At 36.8% G+C, this 18,628-nt stretch overlaps 1 protein-coding gene across 1 annotated transcript in view; it reads left to right on the top strand.

Moving 5' to 3' along the window:
• The window catches only part of CHORDC1 (cysteine and histidine rich domain containing 1), a 23,571-nt gene extending 7,529 nt beyond the window's left edge, over window positions 1–16,042 (top strand). The window contains exons 2-12 of the mRNA XM_017735848.1: window positions 1,538–1,681; window positions 3,244–3,337; window positions 5,374–5,430; window positions 5,916–6,076; window positions 6,636–6,736; window positions 7,663–7,721; window positions 8,739–8,809; window positions 9,086–9,191; window positions 10,191–10,310; window positions 10,941–11,003; window positions 11,531–16,042. Coding sequence (XP_017591337.1) covers window positions 1,538–1,681; window positions 3,244–3,337; window positions 5,374–5,430; window positions 5,916–6,076; window positions 6,636–6,736; window positions 7,663–7,721; window positions 8,739–8,809; window positions 9,086–9,191; window positions 10,191–10,310; window positions 10,941–11,003; window positions 11,531–11,674 — 1,120 coding nt within the window. The 3' untranslated portion in view covers window positions 11,675–16,042. The remainder of the gene's footprint in view (window positions 1–1,537; window positions 1,682–3,243; window positions 3,338–5,373; window positions 5,431–5,915; window positions 6,077–6,635; window positions 6,737–7,662; window positions 7,722–8,738; window positions 8,810–9,085; window positions 9,192–10,190; window positions 10,311–10,940; window positions 11,004–11,530) is intronic.
• Window positions 16,043–18,628: the final 2,586 nt, after the last annotated feature.

The raw sequence follows: 18,628 nt of genomic DNA, 5'->3' as shown, positions 1-18,628 counted from the left end.
GGCGGTGTGAGCCCGTCCCGCCCGGCTGCGCGGCCCTGCGGGGCTGTCACCCAGCCCGCGGGGTGCCCCGGGGACACGCGTGTGGAGCCGGGGCTGGCCCGGCGCTGCTCATCGCTGTCATGTGTGCTAAAGCTTCTTAAGGCCAACGTAGGTTTCTCTGCTGAGGGCCTCTGTGGGTGTTGCATACATCGCAGTTACCAGCGGCTTTTTTTGTTTGGTTTTGTTTTGTTTTGTTTTTATTGTTTGTTGGTTTGGTTTTGTTTTGGTGTTTTGTTTTTTTTTTTTAGTCCAAGTGTGTGGACTTGCAGCAGGTATTTAAATGTGTCTGAAGGGCACTCGTGCGTCTACTTTGCTAAGTGCCTTGAGCGCTTGCAGTGCTTCTCTTGTGTGTGCTGGGTATCCTGGTGAAACATCTTTAAAGCTCTGTCATTTTGGTTTTCACAATCCCGCAGAGGCTGCAGAAGAGTGATCTGAGTTTTCAGAAGGCTTGCCCTCACCTCGTTCATGAAGTAACTCTGTTGGTTAAATTTCTAGAAACTTAATTTTTAGTGACCCCCAGGGTTAGAAGTAGTCTAACATGTTCTAGCCTGTGCATTTTCTGTGATTTAGAACCGTGTCAATAAAATGTGTTTATTTTTCTGAGCTAAGTGCTTTCCAAAGAGGTGGGCAGCATGTTGAGTAGGACTCGCTAACATTAGTAGCAGGAGAAGCAGGCACAGTTGTGGAATGCTTCCATTTAGTGATCTCTTCCACCACAAAGGGCAAAGCAAATAGGGGTATTTATTGTAAAAGAAAAAAAAAATTCTTGTTAAGACTTCATGACCTGTACTCGTTATAAAAGTATCATTTCTTTATGGTTTGTGATCAAGTTGTAGTAAACTAAGTCAGGTTGGCATGGCCATATGCTAACTCTGTGGTGCTTGGGCTAGGGAAAACAATTTTGTATGATGAAATTAGTTTCAGTAAATGACTGAAACATATAGTGGAATCCCTGTGTCCTAGACTAAGCAGTTCTGAAGGTAAATGTAATTATTCACAGATCACTACAGAGAACCAGGTTTTGCATTTGGGTGACCCCTACAAATTTCTACTTTGAGCTTTAATGATAGAAGTAAGGTGATGGCAGTATGTACACAGTAGGATCAGTTTCGCTATGAAATTGACATCAAAAAAGCCCCAAACAAGCAACGACAAAGACCTGAAAAATTGTGGTACTTGTGTCTCCAAAAATTATCTGAGGGTTAGAGAAAATGGCTTTGAAATACTTTGGCTTTCCTGGTGAACGAAAGTTATTAACAGCAGTGGAGAGGTAACTTGTTTTGGGTTGTTTTTTCTCAGTGACAAATGTAGGATAGCAACCAAAGTCTGGAATCTGATCTCATACAAATCAGAAGTAGAATATGCCTTTATCTGCTTGTATCCTAATTTTCCAGTTTTCCCCCACTTAGTGTGTGATGGGATCCTTCTTCTTGTCAGACAAGAGCTGTTGGACTCAGTATGAGCGCACACAAGCTGATGTTTTGCTGTCCTCTAGCAGGGAGAATGCTCAGACTGCTCAGTGGACAAATCCCTCTGGCTCTGCTGAGCCATTGCAGAGCTCCTTGTGCTGGTATCTTCCCTCGTGGAGCACGCAGGGCGCTCAGGAGGCAGCAGCCAAGCGGGCTGTCATTCGCTCCATGATGTACCTGCTGCAGAGCAGGCTCCAGGGAGCAAGGAAAAAGGACTGCCCTTGGCCAGATGGACGACCAGACCCTTCTCTGTGTCTGCCTTGTGAGCTGGAGCATAGCCACCGCTGAGTTAATTGATTATGAGATGGTTCTGGTCTCTAAAACAGTTGCAGTTATTAACAGCACCTCTCTACTGATGAATGCTTATGAAGAATTAGAAATATTCATTTAAGTCTTCTGAGTCAGAAATAATCTTTGCTACAAACAGAGTTTATTTTTGCTCTCATGATGCTTCTAATGACATAATTTTATACTTTTGGAAAAAAATAACCTCTACTTATATTTTTATTAATTTAACAGTGAAGTCTTGGTCTCTATGCAAAATTACCATTTTTTTTCTTTTTAATTTTGCTGTGAGGTTTACCAGTATTAGCTTTTCATTCTGAAACTGAAGAAATTGATAGAGGTTTATGTCTATATTTGTAAGTCTTGCTGAAGGACCAGTGTCCCAAAATATGTGCCGTTTGAGTTAAGGTGGGAACTGATGTCCCTCAGACTGTATTAGTGTTTTAGACTTAGGCACTGAATATAAAATCAAAGCAAGTCGTACAAAACAAGATTTCTCTAAAAATCTACATGTTTATAAAAAAGAAGAAAACAACCATATTTGAGTTGGGTTTTTGCCTATTAAATATCTGTAGGCAGATTGCTAATAAAGTTATTTATCACTTTTTTCTTTTGCTTCCTATTATGTGTTTGTGTCACTTTTAATTTTAAGTGTTTATTTTAAAGGCTAGAAGATAGTGTTTAGAATCAGATCAGTAAAATACTACCCATGCAGTAATGTCAGTGAGATGTTATATAATCAGAGCAATTCTATTATGTGTGAAAGGAATACAAGTAAAAAAGGACCAGCTGTGTAATGTTGATAAACGTCTATGAATATAAAGACTTTAATTAATGGAGGTTGTGTTTCAGTGTAGTGTTTGTACAGAATTAATTAGTGATAAATAGTATTGACATGTAAAAATTATGCATGTGGAAGACTAACCTTTGGGTTCAAGTCCTTAGGTGGCCTAGGATACTACAGATATTGAAAAAAAAAACCAAGCTAATTATGCTTAAAATTGTGAACTCGTTATTTGCATTAAGAGAATTTTTTAACAGAATGCTTCTCAATAGAAAGCTCTGATCAGGTGCAAATAGATGTATTTGAAGCAGTAAACCAGTATTTTCTGTCTGTAAGGTTCAGCCTTAGGGTCACCGTTTTACTTCTGCAAAATTACCAGTAAGGCCTGATTATTGATGGAGGCCAGGGATGGTCCATAGAAAGTTTACTTGCTCCACGTGGAAGTAGTAGTTTGTCTTAGATACCTTCTTTGTAGTTTGTGTTGTGTAATACTTAAGAAGAAAAAAGTCCTGATTATTTATGTTTAATATGTGCACTCACAGAGCTTCTTCTGTGGAGTCTGGATTTTTCTGAGTAATGATGTGCACTCGGGAAGTGGGGCAGCTCATGGCATACATGAATGGCAAATGTGACATTTTTGCTGGGTTTGTAATCATATGAATAAAGATTCTTGGTATGCCTCAATATTAATAATAATTATTGTCTTCTAGATTCATGCACATACCATCCAGGTGTGCCTGTCTTTCATGATGCTCTCAAAGTAAGTATGCAACTGTCCTTTTAAGTATTATCTTTCTGTTTTTTCATATGTGTAAAATAGTGTGCTGCTTTTTTCTTTTTAATTCCAGATCTTTCAGTATTCAGAAACTGATGTTTAGCCTATCATGAGCAACCCCATAAAATTAGAAAAGCTCAGTTACTCATTCCTGAAGAAGAAATTTAAAACTCTGCTCATATGGTCTAAATGCCATGCAAGTCTAGATGACTTATTTCCTGTTGGTTGGCTGACTTTAGGTCTCTCGGCAGTTTAATTAGGTCCTCTAAATAGGACTGTGGAGCTGTTGAGAGGTTTTCATACTCTTTCAGTTAATTAACCTGCTTGGAATTCAGAGCAGCTGCTTGTGGTCTAATGTGGCCAGGGCACTAATGTGTATGTGACATTTGTCTGCTGTAAAGAACAGTCACGTTCATTTAATCAGCCAAATGAGTATGTTGGTTAAATTGGGACTGGTCACCCATGCCTCTTATGCAGCTGTCCAGGATTCTTGGGCTCCATCTTCAATGATGAATTAAATATACCTGTGACTGGTCTCCAGTGCTTAGGCCAACTGCACAGCCCATGCTTGGTTTTGTGCTAAACTGTTTTATTACTTCAGGATCTCCTGGATGCCTACAAAGTGCTTACAGGGAATCCATTGAGATACAACTGCCAAAATAGTACTGGAAATCATTCTAATAATTTGATTGTGTGTGGTCAGAAATCTGGTGTCCAAAGATGGAGCCTGGCACTTTCTACTCTATTAGTATAGATGTAGCCTGAGTGACTTCTCTTAGAACACCAAACTGCTGTTTAGCTGAGCTTTGAGGGGGGTGAGTGGTTTTTTTCCGTGATACTAAGGAGCTGCTTCTACTCAAAGTGCATCTCATCCCAGCAATGTGATGTCTTTTGGCCTTGTGAAAGCTTCTGCATTTGTGCTGGGCGGTATGTTTGCTGTGAGCTGTTGCTTATATTGCAGTACCTGACTCTGGAGTCGGCCATCGTGTGCCACTGGCAAATTGGGACAAATACTCTTAGATCAAATACTGTACAGTTGCTTAGACTATAGCAATTTGTTTTGTACAAAATTATAGTTGTACTCATAGCACAGTACAAAAATCTTCTACATAATTATAAAGAGAGAAATTATACAGTTAGCTCAAAAACTTACATTTACTCCCTCTTTCTCTTATGTATGCACTGTTTATAAACAGGTACTGCTTTCCCCCTTATCTTTCTCCAATCTCTTGGCCTAATTAAAAATTTATCATAATTGCATATGAGCAGTTTTCTTCCTGCTATGAGTTCTAGATAATCTGGGTGGGCAGGGTGAATTTGTCTCCTCAATCGTAGAAATGGTTAATATTTTGAGGGTATTTTAGAACCACCTACCTAAAACCCATTGTGTTGCACCACTTAAGCTTTCAAAGCTGTGGTGCATTAGTCAAGCTGTTGCCTCTAATAAGATTCTTTGAGATCTAAGATACATTATTCACAGTGGCAAGGCAATTTGCTCTAAAATTAAATTTCTGGTTTATATAGTAAAAAGTGCTCTTGATTGATGTAGTTGGATAGCTGTGCAATGCACATATCCAGCTCTGTTGGTGGGAAATAAGGAATCGGAAGGTTTGAGTGGTGCTCAAGAAAAGAAAAAAAAAAATCTCTATCATTTTTGGAAGAGGGCCTGTATGTTGGAGCACAGGTGAGCCTGGTCTCAGGTGTAGTATTTGTTTGTTTTGCTTACATGTTACTTTATGAGACAAAGTAACGTTCCTATTTACTGTTGTACAGAGTTGGCACCTAACTTGTCATGCAAGTATTGCCTCACATTTACTGAACTTTTCTGATTAAGGCAGTACGAGCAAGCTAGAAGAGTTTTGTGGCTTTTAAAAATGCAGATGGTAATAATATCCACAATAAGGAAGAAAACATTTGCTGATCTTGATGAGCCACATCTTTTAAAGGAATATAATTAATATTCTGCTGCTGTCAAATCTGGTAGTCATTGCTGTGTTGTTTTTATTCCAAAATGCTTATAGGGTTGGTCATGTTGTAAGAGGAGAACAACAGACTTTTCTGACTTCTTAAGCATTGTGGTATGTACTCATGATTATTTACAATTTTTATACTTATCAAATGATAGTGATTAATATTAAATGGTATGTATACTTATATATTTTAAATTTGCCTACTTCTGTTGAAACAGTCTTAATTCTTACATGCTCTATTTTTCTTCATATAATGCTGAAGTCGTCTCATTTTCAAGCTTTAATGATTAAAATTATCTAAATAGGTTTTGATAGAACTACTTGCTAATAAAGAAGGAAAGTCAACATTTATTGCTGCTTTGCTTGACTGCAGAAAGTATGCATTTTTCTTTTAACTTACATCCAAGTTAGGAGATTTTCCACTTTAGCAGTAGGATTTCCTTTGCAACCAGTGTTTAGAGTGAGCTAAAGGAGAAGATGGAGTTGAAGAAATGAGTCAAGAAAACTTGTTGCAGTTTCTGTTAATTTTTAATGCACACAAAGTACACTGCATATATCTATATATATCTATGAACATATGCTTTCCACAATAGGGCTGTACAAAGGGTCTCCATAACAGCGAGAAACCTCCTGAGCCTGTTAAACCAGAAGTCAAAACTACCTCTGAACGAAAGGAGCTAGCTGAACTGAAACCCAGATTTCAAGAACACATAATTCAGGCACCAAAACCATTGGAAACAATTAAAAGGCCAAGGTATGGTACATGAAACTGAAGTTTTTCCAAATTTGTAGTCAGTTCGCCAAGTTAAAGCTTGTTTGGTTATTCAATGTTGCACATTTCATACAATGTAGAAGACCTTAGTTTTGGTAGCAGTGATGATGTTTTCTTAAGCTTCAAAATAAGAGAAAAGAATCCTGGTTATGACAAGGAAGTACTGGATCTCTCAGCACTGAGATCCCAAGAAGTAAAAATTTAGGTTTATAACCTCATAGCTTAAAATGCCACTAGTAACTGTGTTTAGTGGTTTAAACTAATAAAAATAATCCTGGGGTGCTTGTATTTAGATTATTTTGTATCTCTGATTTTTTTTTATTTTTGTAGAGTGTTTAGGATTTCCAGTTGAAAGCCAAGACTGCCTTCTAAGTTTCTAGTCTCTTTTTTCATAAACAATAAGGATTAGTGTTTACAGATGTAGTTTGTTTGCTGAAGGGAGGTTTGAAAGGAAGAGCTTTGTAGGAAGATTACAAGTTACTACTTTGTCTTCTATAAATTGTTTTTCATGGAATTGACACTAATGCATGGACTTTTTTAGCCCAGATGAGCCAATGACAAATTTGCAGCTGAAAGTGTCAGCTTCCTTGAAACAAGCTCTCGATAAACTGAAATTGTCATCAGAAAACGAAGGGAAAAAAGGTAAGGAAACAGGGAGATTAGGTAGGTGTGTGATTCTAGTTGTCACACAAATAAATGAAATGGTGATCTTGTAATTTCTGAAGTGATAGTTTCATGTAATTATGTTCTTAATCTGGGAATTACCTTCCAGTCCAGGGAATCTCGATTGCAGTTAAAATGTGGTTAACATGGAGACTTAGTTGTCAGGAGCAGTACATTGTCCTTAACATTATTTGAACTGTGTTTTTTCTAAGATTTCCTGGTTAGAATGGATGTAATGGGAACATCCATTTCTGAATATGTGACTGACAGAGTTACCAAGAAATGAACTTTACTCCCTATTGCTGCAGACACAGTATCATATAAAGCCTTCATAAACTGGTGAAATCCCTCTGAAGACTAGTTGGTTCTCCCTCATCTGTTTTTCCTCTTTTTTCCTCCCACATTTTATTTGGAATTAGGTTCCAGAACTACATTGCTCCTTAAGAAACTTTATAATTTCAACCTACGGTTTGGCTATTTTATGCTCTTTTGTTCTTGTGCCAAACTAATTTAGCTATTCTTTCTCCATGGTACCCAGATTATTTCCTTGTGTGTATTTATAGACAGCAGTTGAAGCCTTTTACATTCTTAGTTCTACAAAACTGAACAAGGTGAACAATTGTTCTCTTCCCTTGTGATTGTAATGATTGTCTTTACCTTTTTTTTATTTACCCCACTTAAAATGTGTAAAGATACAGAGCCTAGAATTTGATGCTTAGGTAATACAGTGTTGAGAATGTTTCTTTGTACCTCTCTGGCAGATTTCAATGCCAGACAGAAAATAGAAGCTTGAAGAGGGAGGTTTTTCTAATCTCCTCCTTGGCTCATTTTTATTCTTAATAAAAGCAAAGTGTTCAGTAGGTTACACAATTCATTTTCTATTTTCTGTAATATTCTGTTTACAGAGGAAGATAGTGATGAAATCAAGATTGGGACGGCATGTAAAAATGCAGGCTGTTCAAAAGTAAGTAGTTCAGTTGTACTCTAAATCCAGCTGCTCAGCTATTAAGTGAGTTTTTAACAGCAGTTTTTGTGTGCTACAAGTAGATTTGGAAAAGGCACAAAGTCCATTGGGTTTAACAAATGCACATTTGATAACATGCTTTAGAATGGACAAATGTGAGTTGTTTGCAGAAACTCTTAAGATTGTTTTTTTTAAACCTGTCATGAACTTCTAATTAGTAAGCTTGTCAAATCCATGCTACTTACATGTTTCAACTTAAAATATTAAATATAAAATTGGTGAGAGGTGGCTTACTGATAACACTTGAGTTGGTCTTGATAATCTGTATATAGATCAGAAGCATCTACTGATCTTATCAGTTCATGCTTCCTGAATGAAGAATTAAAAAGTCAGTGTTTTAACACTTCCAGCACCAAAATGAGTCATTATATTACATAGTCATTGTAAGTGAAAGTTACACTGACACCCTTGCGTTGTGCAAAATGGGACATTAGGATTTAAATAGCTATTTTACCTGACAGATTTTGCATTACCTATCAAAGCTCTGGTGGGAGGAGAACTTTGGCAGTCTTTGTGTTGGGAAGAACTAATCTGATATTCAGTGGCTAAGTTGTGTAGTGTTTATTTTACTTTCTTTTGAGAATTCATGTGTTTCATGAATGATAAATTTAATTTATTTTCAAGGTAAGTTATTGTTTCCTCTGAATGCTCAGAGTATTTTAAACACGGATATCTCTGAGGATCTAAAGTGACCTTTATAATCACAGATGGTGTCACCATTGATGTGTGCCATTGAACTAACACGAAGTACAGCTTCTTAGCAGTGGCTTTGTTCTGTGAATGAAGGTTGAATGGTTACTTGGAGAAGCTAGGACAAGCCATTAGATCTAGATTATTTACCCAAAAGCTTTGTCGTACTTTGGTCAGTATTTCTGGTTTGTGTTGTGGGTTTTTTTTGTTTTTTCCTTGCTCCAAATCCTGTAACAGTAATATACTTTAAATGCTTTGTCCCACCAGACATACGAAGGACCACACAGCACAGAAGAAGTATGTATATACCATTCTGGTGTACCTATATTCCATGAAGGGTTAGTATTCAGCTAACTTCCATTTTTGTACCTATATTCTGTGAAGGGTTAGTATTTAGTTACCTTCAGGGTTTTTTTGACTAATCTGTTGTGTGTTCATGCTTTCTTTGTAGATATTACCTTGATTTATTCTGTATTCCCTCTTCAGACAAAAATGGCAATGCTTGAAGAGGGTATACAAAAGCAAAAGTAATGTTGCATAAAGGAAAGATCTTAAATGTTCACCGTAAATAGTGTCCTAAACATTGTTTGTTAATTACTTTGCAAACTTTCAAGGATGAAGTATTGGAGCTGTTGTAAAAGAAAAACTTCTGACTTCAATACATTTTTAGCTCAAGAAGGCTGCACAAGAGGAACACACGTATGGACTAAAAAGGATGCAGTAAGTAGCATTAAGATTGCATTCTGTAATTGGCCACTCTCAGTTTTGAATACTGAAATGCAGTTTGTAGCTTGATTGACTTATTACTGTAGCTAAGCTATTACAGATTACTACCTCTGACATAATGTGGAGGATACTGTGCACAGCAGGAAAACTGAGAAATGGAGTGTGAAGTAGTCTGCGGTACAGGTATACTTGATTCTTTAAGAATATTATAGAATATAATAATGGAACAAAACACTTGAAAAACATTATGTGGTGACAGGATGGATACAGGTGAACACAAAGTTCTTGTTATGAGTATATTGTCTGTTGCTGAGGCAAAATGGGTTTGACATTGCAAACATCAGGGATAAAAAGTGTAGTTATTCTAGAGCAATTCACAAATCCTTTACTTCCTTTAAATCTTATAATTGCTGCTTGCTTTGAAGATTTATATTTTTGTTCAAGAATTATTTGCAAGTGCAGAAAGTAGGGATTAAAAAACAGCTGAAGTTGTGAGCCTAAAGCAGGAGACTGTAGAAAAAGAGAGTAAAGAATTTACCCACATTTAAAGAAACTATGTGTATATTAACTGTATGTGTATTGAGATAATGGGCTTCTGTCCAACAAGGGGTTTTTTATTTTAGCTTTATGTTTTTCTTTTGAGGGCTTTTTTCATAGTTTATTTTTTCTGCATCAGAGAACAGAGGGTAACAAATGTTTTTGCAGGAATATGAAGCATTCTTTGAGTCATGACACTGTTTTTCTTCATTCAGTTCCTTTCTATAAACTGTTGGCTAACTGTAGTCTTGGAAAGGAAGTTGATCCACCAAGTAACACTTTTTTTGTTGTAGTTTGTTTAAGGGGCAGATACTGAAATACTTAGTAAGAAGAGTTGCAAGTGGAGTCTCCTGTGAAGATGAAATACAGTCCTTTATTAGTTATGCCATTTGGCTATTAGAAATAGTTTATGCTGTTAATCTTGTACCTTTTTTCTGTACCTTTTTCCTTATATAGGGTAAGAAAGTAGTTCCATGCAGGCATGATTGGCACCAGACTGGAGGAGAAGTGACTATTTCTGTGTATGCTAAAAACTCTGTCCCTGATCTGAGCTACGTAGAAGCTAATAGCACAATGGTGAGGCTCTACCTTAAGATCAGCAACTTGAACTTAGGAAAATCTGCTCAGCTTTATTTACAAGGTGGAGATAGCATAAGACTCTTTTTTGAGTAACTGCTTTTTCTTGGCATTTGCATTTGTTCAAGTATGTATATCTTTTTTTCTCCCTTCTGTTTGGACATCTGCACTTTAATGTGTGGGTTTTTTAAAATCCTCAATACAGTATGCCAAAAAAAAAAACCAACTTTAATTTGACTTCCATAATTAAAACCCAAGCGTGATGGATTTGCATCACCGTATGTGTGAATAATTATAGATTCATCATTTAATTGTATTTGACTTAATTGAATTTAATACCATTCTTCATTGTGTGCTGTTTCACAGCTACTAATATTACACAGGTGTTAAAATGCTTCTCTGATTTCTTAATCTAAACTGATAAGCTACCAGTGGCCACTGTTGACTGCAACTCAGTCAGAATCTGTTAAAATAGATACTCACTTCTGTTTCTGAGGGACATTTTCATTACTTTGGTCATTGTAGGATCCTAGCCCTTACATGGTATATTTTGCTTAAACATGCTTGAGGTGTCAAATGTTTTATTAACATGATAAAATTTTCTAATCTTCTGTTGTTTTTCCTGTTAAGATAAATATCCATATTGTATTTGAAGGAGAAAAGGAGTTTCATCGCAGTGTTAAGTTATGGGGAGTAAGTATAAAATTTTTTTTTCTATTAAAAAGAAAAAAAAATCAAACAAAAAATCCCAGAAGGAAAACAGAACATAAGCCTTTAGCTTCCTCTCTTTCAAAATGGTTTGGTTTTCCTCATTACTCTGTTTATTGAAATAATTTCAGTTGCATGACATTGAGTAGTTACATTTAAATCCAAATATAATGCCCCAGGAGATCCAGTGTGACATCATAATGGATGCTGCTTTGCACAGAAGGTGACCTTCCAAGGTCCTTTCTGGTCCCAACACCATGGTAGTGGTGTTGCAGAAAACTCATGCTTATGTATGTTAGCCAATGTATATGTTAGATATGCATAGGCACATATTTATGCCATAAGCATTCCATAGCTTGGGAATGGGAAAGAGCTGACTTCTCAAGATACCAGAGGGATCTTCATCTACATAAACATCTACTGAAATTTAGTGATGGGGTAACTCCCTAACTTGATTCCCAAATATCTGTCAGTCTGTTGAATTGAAGCATGAAATACCTTTTCTGTTGCAGGTGATCGATGTAAAGAGGAGTTACGTGAACATGACTGCTACAAAGATTGAGCTCACTATGAGAAAAGCAGAGCCCCTTCTATGGGCAAGTCTGGAATTACCAGTATCCAACACACAACCAAAACAGGAAGGTTCAGATCAATAACGATTCCAAGAGACAAGTTATTTCCCATGATGAAGTGGTGACTTGCTACTGTAATCAAATATTTAACTTTTGTATAGATTTCTTTTTTTTTTAATGCTAGATCATCTGTTCCCTTCTAGAAAGAAATTTGACGCACAGTAAATGGGGGTGTAAACTTAAAAGGGTAACAGTTATTTCTGCTCTTGCTCCCATGGGTATGTTTATGCTAGATGCAGTGTCTCCATGGGAATTTGGAGTAAAACAGCTATTGCCCTTTGCTTGCAACCTTCCCTGCCATGCACTGACTATCCCAGTAGATGTGCTCTCTGTTCACAGTGGGTGTCTTTGTTTTTCAGCTGTTCTGTTTAGACTGGATGCATTCAGTAGCCCGTGTTAAATCCAACACTGTTAGGAAGCATACGGTAATGCAGATACAAAAATCAGAGTTTGAACTGATTAGCATGCAATTCCACATCTAGAGTAAAAGGTTACATAAACAGAAATATGAAGTTGTACTCTCATAGACTTCCATGTTCTGAAACGAAGGATTGTTTCAATACCTGTTGGCTATGGAGGGATGAAATAAATGGTATTATTCCAAGGATTTTAGTATTTGCTGACTCCTGCTGTCTTTCATGTATCAAAGCAGATCAGGTTAAAATTTTAAAAATTGGCAAGAAGGGATTTTTTTTTTTAACTCCTTTACTTTTGCTATTTGAATAGTTAAATAAAAAAGCAAATGGACAGTGAAATGGCTGGATAACTTAGCATTTCAGCTGTGAAGAGTATGTAAACAGCAAACTATTATAAAATTGCCAAAGTATATATTTGACAGCCTTTAGAATGTATATTCTATCCTATTCTACAACACTGAAAATCTCAAGACTCTTCTCAAAGTAGGTGGATATGTGTAGTAGGAGAAGCCAGGACACACTGTAGGTGTCTTGGTAAAATAATTTCCACATAGATGTGTATATCTTTTGACTCTGAGGATGGTAATGTAAGAACTGCATTTATGTACAGGACAAATCTTAGGAGAAACAACATGCTTTAAAATGTCTGTCTCAAATTGTAATTGTACCTTTGAATCAAAAGACTTAAAAAAATACTGTATCTCTTGAGGTAATTAGAAATCAAGACCTTAGTTTTGTTTTCAGTTCATCAGTAAAGGTATGTGGCTGAAAGCAGGATAGTTGTAAAGATGAGATTTATTTTTTTTTTTATCCAAGCAGCAACACATGCAGTAATGTTGCTTTTTCTTTCTGCTTGGAATAGTTCCTTAATTTTGGCTTGCAGCTGAAATTAAAATGTTTTCCTATAAAAGTAACACAAAATGCACACTGTTATTAATTGTGCCTAATCCTGTATATGTAAAGAAGAGGTCTTGTGGACTGTGAAAATGATGGATGCTCACCTACTAGCCTTGGCGAACCTGGAATAGTGCCAAGAAAAATACAGGGTGTTGTAAAGGCATTCTGAAGTGAAATACAGATTTCTAAGAATCTTGCTGTTTTCCAATGGGTATAATTTGACTTGAGCTCAGACTTCTGTCTCTAACAGTACTTGAAGTCCTACTTCATGCTTAAAGTAGTAGGAAATATATTACCAAAGAAACCATCCCTGATCACCAAGAAAGTAACACCGGTGTGATACAAATGTAACATGTATGTATATATACACACATACATAAAATTTGTTTTGGTGCTTCTCTGCCTTCTTTTCAAGATCCATTTTCCTCGATCACTTAGTTTGAGCATGGTTGCTTACTCCCTTGGGCCCTTTTTAAAAATTCCAGCTCTAAGATCTGCTGAATAGATTGTATTAACCTCTAATAATGCCTTTTTTTTTTTCCTTTTTCTTTTTAATTGAAAATGTCAGGTACTGCAGAATGATAGGGTACAAGTTTATAAAATGTGTGCCTGCCAAGCAGTCCTCTGAAAATTGAACAGATGTTTTCTGATGTGTTCTGAACCAACAAGTGGGGCACTTACTAGTATGACACTGAGAACATCAGTGGATGAAAAATTCTAGATAGCTGTAGCTGCTAGCATGCCATCTGTGTTTGTGTGTGCAGAACTCTGAACTTGGACAGCAAAATTAGTAGTGCTTAAATGCCAGAATAAAGTTCAAGCAAGTTCAAATGTGTCTATCCATATGGATATATAAATATCCTAAATATGTTAAAAATGTGGAAAACATAATTTTCACTTAATTTGCATCCTCACATGCAGTAGGTTTACATAATGTAAAACCCATTTTAAAGAACTACGTGGAAAATGGAATTCCTTGGGAAAACAGAATTTCTGTTTTGAAATGAGTCATATTCTGCCTTAGTACCCTAAACGGAGAGAAATGTGGATGAATGGACCATCTGCTGTGACTCCTGCAGGCTTTGGGATCCTGTAACTACTTGTTACACCCTTCCAAACTACATTCTGCTGGTAGTTGAGTCACCTTGGCCATAAGTGGAGGGAGAAAGCTCCTTTAAACATGGTCCCAAATTCTGGTTTTGCTTTTTATTCATTCCTCCTGCTCTTCTCCTGTTGTTTATACTTTCAGCACAAAACTAAAGATACTTCAGATGTTCTGTTATGACTCTCCTTACCAGTGGCAATAAAACCACATCTAAAACTTATCTTGTTTAAAAAAGCAAGCAAACAAATTAAAGAACCCATAAAACCCCCACCAGCTTTGGTGAGGCAAGAAGGTATTGATTTTACAATAATAGCATAGTTTCTATGGCCTGGGATCCTTTTCAAAATAGAAAGATAAACCTTCACATGGCCTAGACTGCCATAAACTGTCTGTTTAACTGCAGCAATTCTTAGCAGTTTTTTATAACCATATGTCTGCCTCTGTCCTGAAGCTGCAAGATCTGTATCACCAGTGAATTTGTGTGTTTTGAGCAGTTGCTCACAACAGGCTTCAACATACCAAGGAAAATGGTGATCCTGGTATTTCATGCAATGACATCTTGACATGCATGGTGGTAGCAGACACTTTGATGGAATATTGGCTTGGCTGTAACTTTTATTAGTAAGTGTGGAGAGAAGGCGAGGCCAGCTGTAGTGTACTAATCATACTTTCCCAAAAGCAAGATTTGTCAAGTAAGCAAAGTGATTTTTGATCACAGTCTTTCACCTGTCTAATATGACACTAAATTGCAAACCAGTATGAACAGGAGTACTTGGTGTTGAATTTATCCTTTTTTCGTGTTTTCAAAAGTTGTGCTGTATTTATCAAATTGATTAGGTTGATACAGTCTAGCTATATTTTTATAAGTGTTTAAGAGCTGTAGTGTGTTTCAGTATGGGTTTATGTGTTACACGTGTAGACAAGCATGTTACACAAGTCAGAACTGACTGTCCAGGTGCATATAAAACTTTACCTTCATAATCCCTTTATAATATGGAAAATTGCATGAGTATACAAGTTTATGACAGGAATCTTAATCTTTTTCCTCGTGTATAAGCCCATTTTCCTACCTAACATAACACATTTTGTACCCCTAACATTACATCCTAGGTAACAAGTGATAGGATGAGAGGAAACGGCCTCAAGTTGTGCCAGGGGAAGTTTAGATTGGATATTAGGAAAAATGCTTTTCATGGAAAGGGTTGTCAGGCATTAGAACAGGCTGCCCAGGGAAGCAGTGCAGTCTGCACATCCTTGGATGTGTTCAAAAAACATGGATATAGCACTTAAGGACATGGTTTAATGAACATATAGTGGTGGTGCTGCCTTGGTGGTTGTGATCTTAGAGGTTTTTCCAGTCTTAACAATTCTGCGATCTTGTATCTGTAACAACATTTCTTGGAGGAATTGGAATTTATGTTAAATGTTAATACACTTAAGCACAGGGCTGTTCAGCTACTCTGACTCTTAGCTCATACATGGCACTGATACAACCTGACAAAAAAATCTTCCATTGGATGGTATTCTGGATCATGTACATTATCAAGTCACCATTTCAGTAGTTTAGGAATTAGTTTTACTAGGAACTTTGCCTTGGAAAAAAAAATCTAGCTATTCTACATAATGATGCATTTTTGGCTTGCATTCTCTAAACATGGCATGAGTATTGATTAAATACTTTACCTGTTAATCATTATTCTTTCAGAATTTGCTACAAATTTTTTTTTTTACCTCTGTCCAGGAAGGAGATCCTTTTTAAAGTAATGAATTATGTGTCTGGAACACTGTTTTAGGGCGGTAATAATTTTGCCATGATAAGAGTCTTGAATTGCAGTTGAAGAGGAGATGACTTTTTGCATGGCTGTTTGATTCTGCACATTCGTAAAACTTACATGCAGAAATTAATCTCATGTCTTCATGCTCTAGTTTTTTTCTAAATGTATTCAATAAAATTCTTATTACATGCTGGTTGCATTTGGGGTTGGTTTTTGACTTCTTTTGTTATGGGTGAGAACTTCCCTGTCGGTTTGCAACATGGTTGTTGAAATAAAATGTAAGTGGACATTTTCCACATGTGAGTTTATATAGGAGGGAAACTGCATCGCCAAGGGGTTTTTCCCCATGTGTATGTCCTTTCTTTGCCTGTTGCTTTCTAATGCTACAGCCCAGTCAGGATATGTGAGTTTTGCAGAAATCCGAGTGTGGTTACTGAGATGCGGGCCTCTCTCATTCACAGAAATAGTTCAGTCCAAGAATTTTGAGCTGTCACAAACTTAATGGAAGTGGAATTATTCCAGATACAGCAGCTGTTTCTAAAGTTGCTGAAGATATTGTTGCTCGGATAAAAAAAAGATACTTTTCAAAACCTCTGGCATTCACTCAGTGTAGAAAAAGGGTTCACCTCTTGAAGCCTGTTATCTTCTATGGTAATAAATACTTGGTGTTTTCCCAAAGTTGGGTGGATGTTTTAACTACAGGTAACCAAGGTACTGTCACAGATACTACCAACTAATCCACAGGTTACTGTGTCAAATGAGTGTTAAGCAAAAAAGGAAGCATCCTTTTGAATAAAATACTGTTGTTACCTACTGGAAACAAGTATTTGGAAAATTAGTTACTTGTTAAATTTTAATGAAAGCTGCATTGCAACAAAATTCATTTAAAGCTACCTGAAGGCAGAGCTGTTACCTTACAATGATCTATTAAATACTTTCAGTCCAGTAACCTTGTTCTCTGAAATGTGATTTAAACCTATGATAAATATTGATACTGCAATATTATTGCTGAATTCCATGCTTGGGAGAAAACTAACCTAATGTGCCCAGTGTGCTTAACTTAATTTGTTCCTCCTTAATGGGAAATTGTGTATAAGGAGGCAGAGTTGTGCTTCTGTACCCCAGGGGACTTAATTTTAGAGGTTTTTTAAGGGAATGCCTTGTAATCAGGTTATATCATTATATGCATAAAACTCCAAATTTTAAGTGTTCTGCCTATAGTGAAAGCAGTTAAGATTTGGAGTGTCTACTCATGAGCAAAACCTACAATAAAGAGGTAGTTTTAAGTTCTTTAACTGCAGCTTTGTGAACTGGAAGCTTGTCAGCTCTTCTGTTACCAGTTTTACTTCACTGGATTAGTAACTTAACTGGGATGCTTCTGCTTTCCAAGAGCAATTAACAACTGTAAAGAAGAGAAGGCTGGTAAAATGAATGGAGGATATTGAAATGTAGTTCAAAATAAGCTTTTAAGAGAAAGATTTTCACATATTAATAGAAAAATGAGATAATTGAGAGAAAACATGATAAGGATAACACAAGGCAACAACTCCCAATTGCTAAACTTGACAGTGTTTCATAGTTTCCTCACATACTTTTGTAAGAGTTCATCTCCTTGCTGTGTGAGCACCGTGGCATTGATCAGCACTTCTTTTGCTGTTATTTTTCGTCAACATTTTACTTTACAACACAGCCAATTAAATTTGTTTCATTTATTATTACACAGTTGTATTGCCACACATTGCCTGAAGACTTGGGTATGGTTGGGACTTGTACAATGGAAAGTGGCCAAAAACTTCAGTGTGGTTGAGTGGCAGTACCCAAATGCTGAGTGGATAATTCTTAAGCTAAACCATGTGTAATTTTAACGAGTTTTTGTATTTCATAATTGTATTATATAATGCACATATGTTTTACCTTAAACTGTCCCATGAGGGTACTTAAATACGTATAACTCTTCAGGAATATATTGCAACCTGCAGCATTGTACGTCCTCCCTTTTTCTCCATGCATTGCGGGTGTTCTTCCCTGAAGTTGTAAATAGAGTTTTGTGCAGACTGAGCAGTAGCTGTGGGAGAGCTGATAGATTTGGCCAGCTCCTCCAGCTTGTTCTCTTCTGGTAATTGTGCTTTAAGAGTGTAAAGCTGCTTGAGAGGCAAGTGCTGAGTTCTGCAGTTGCACTCTGAATCCTATATAAATATCTGGTCCTCAGGCAAGTTGTTCTTTATCAGACTGTAGATGACAAGAATATTTGCAAAACCAGAGTCCAGTCAGACTGAATTAGATGGGCAGGGGTGGTTTGAAAATACAGAAAGAAAAGCTGGGTTCGTTTCATCCATTTCTCAGGTTTACCAGGACTGAACACTAAGTGTATATATGACTATGGAAAGTAGCTGTCCTTAATGATTGTTCTTTAAAAAATTTGTGACCTCCCCAAAGTAGTCCCCAAGTGCTGATCTCTGCTAACAGTTCAATGAACACAGGATTCCCATGGCTGGCAGCATGGCAGAAGCTTCATTCCAGCTCTGCAGGGTCCCCAAACCTGCCAGGCTTGCTTTGTCTGAATTTCTTTTAACCTGCCTGCAGCTTTGTTCTTGCTTGTTTGGCTGTTAAATTTTTCTCATGGCCAGGTGACTATTGTCTTAATTGGTTTACCTTGTTTCTCATTCTATAGTTACTTGGTGTAGACATAGTTTTATATAACTACTAAAACTAAAGCAGGTTTACTGTGTAGAGCAACATACTTCTGATTCTAGTGCCATGTTGCAGAAGGTTACAAGCAGGGGCC

This window comes from Corvus brachyrhynchos, unplaced genomic scaffold (assembly GCF_000691975.1).
Source record: "Corvus brachyrhynchos isolate BGI_N302 unplaced genomic scaffold, ASM69197v1 scaffold44, whole genome shotgun sequence".
NCBI lineage: Eukaryota > Metazoa > Chordata > Aves > Passeriformes > Corvidae > Corvus > Corvus brachyrhynchos.
Note: the sequence above shows the minus strand (reverse complement) of the source record. Positions and strands in the feature narration are given on the sequence as shown.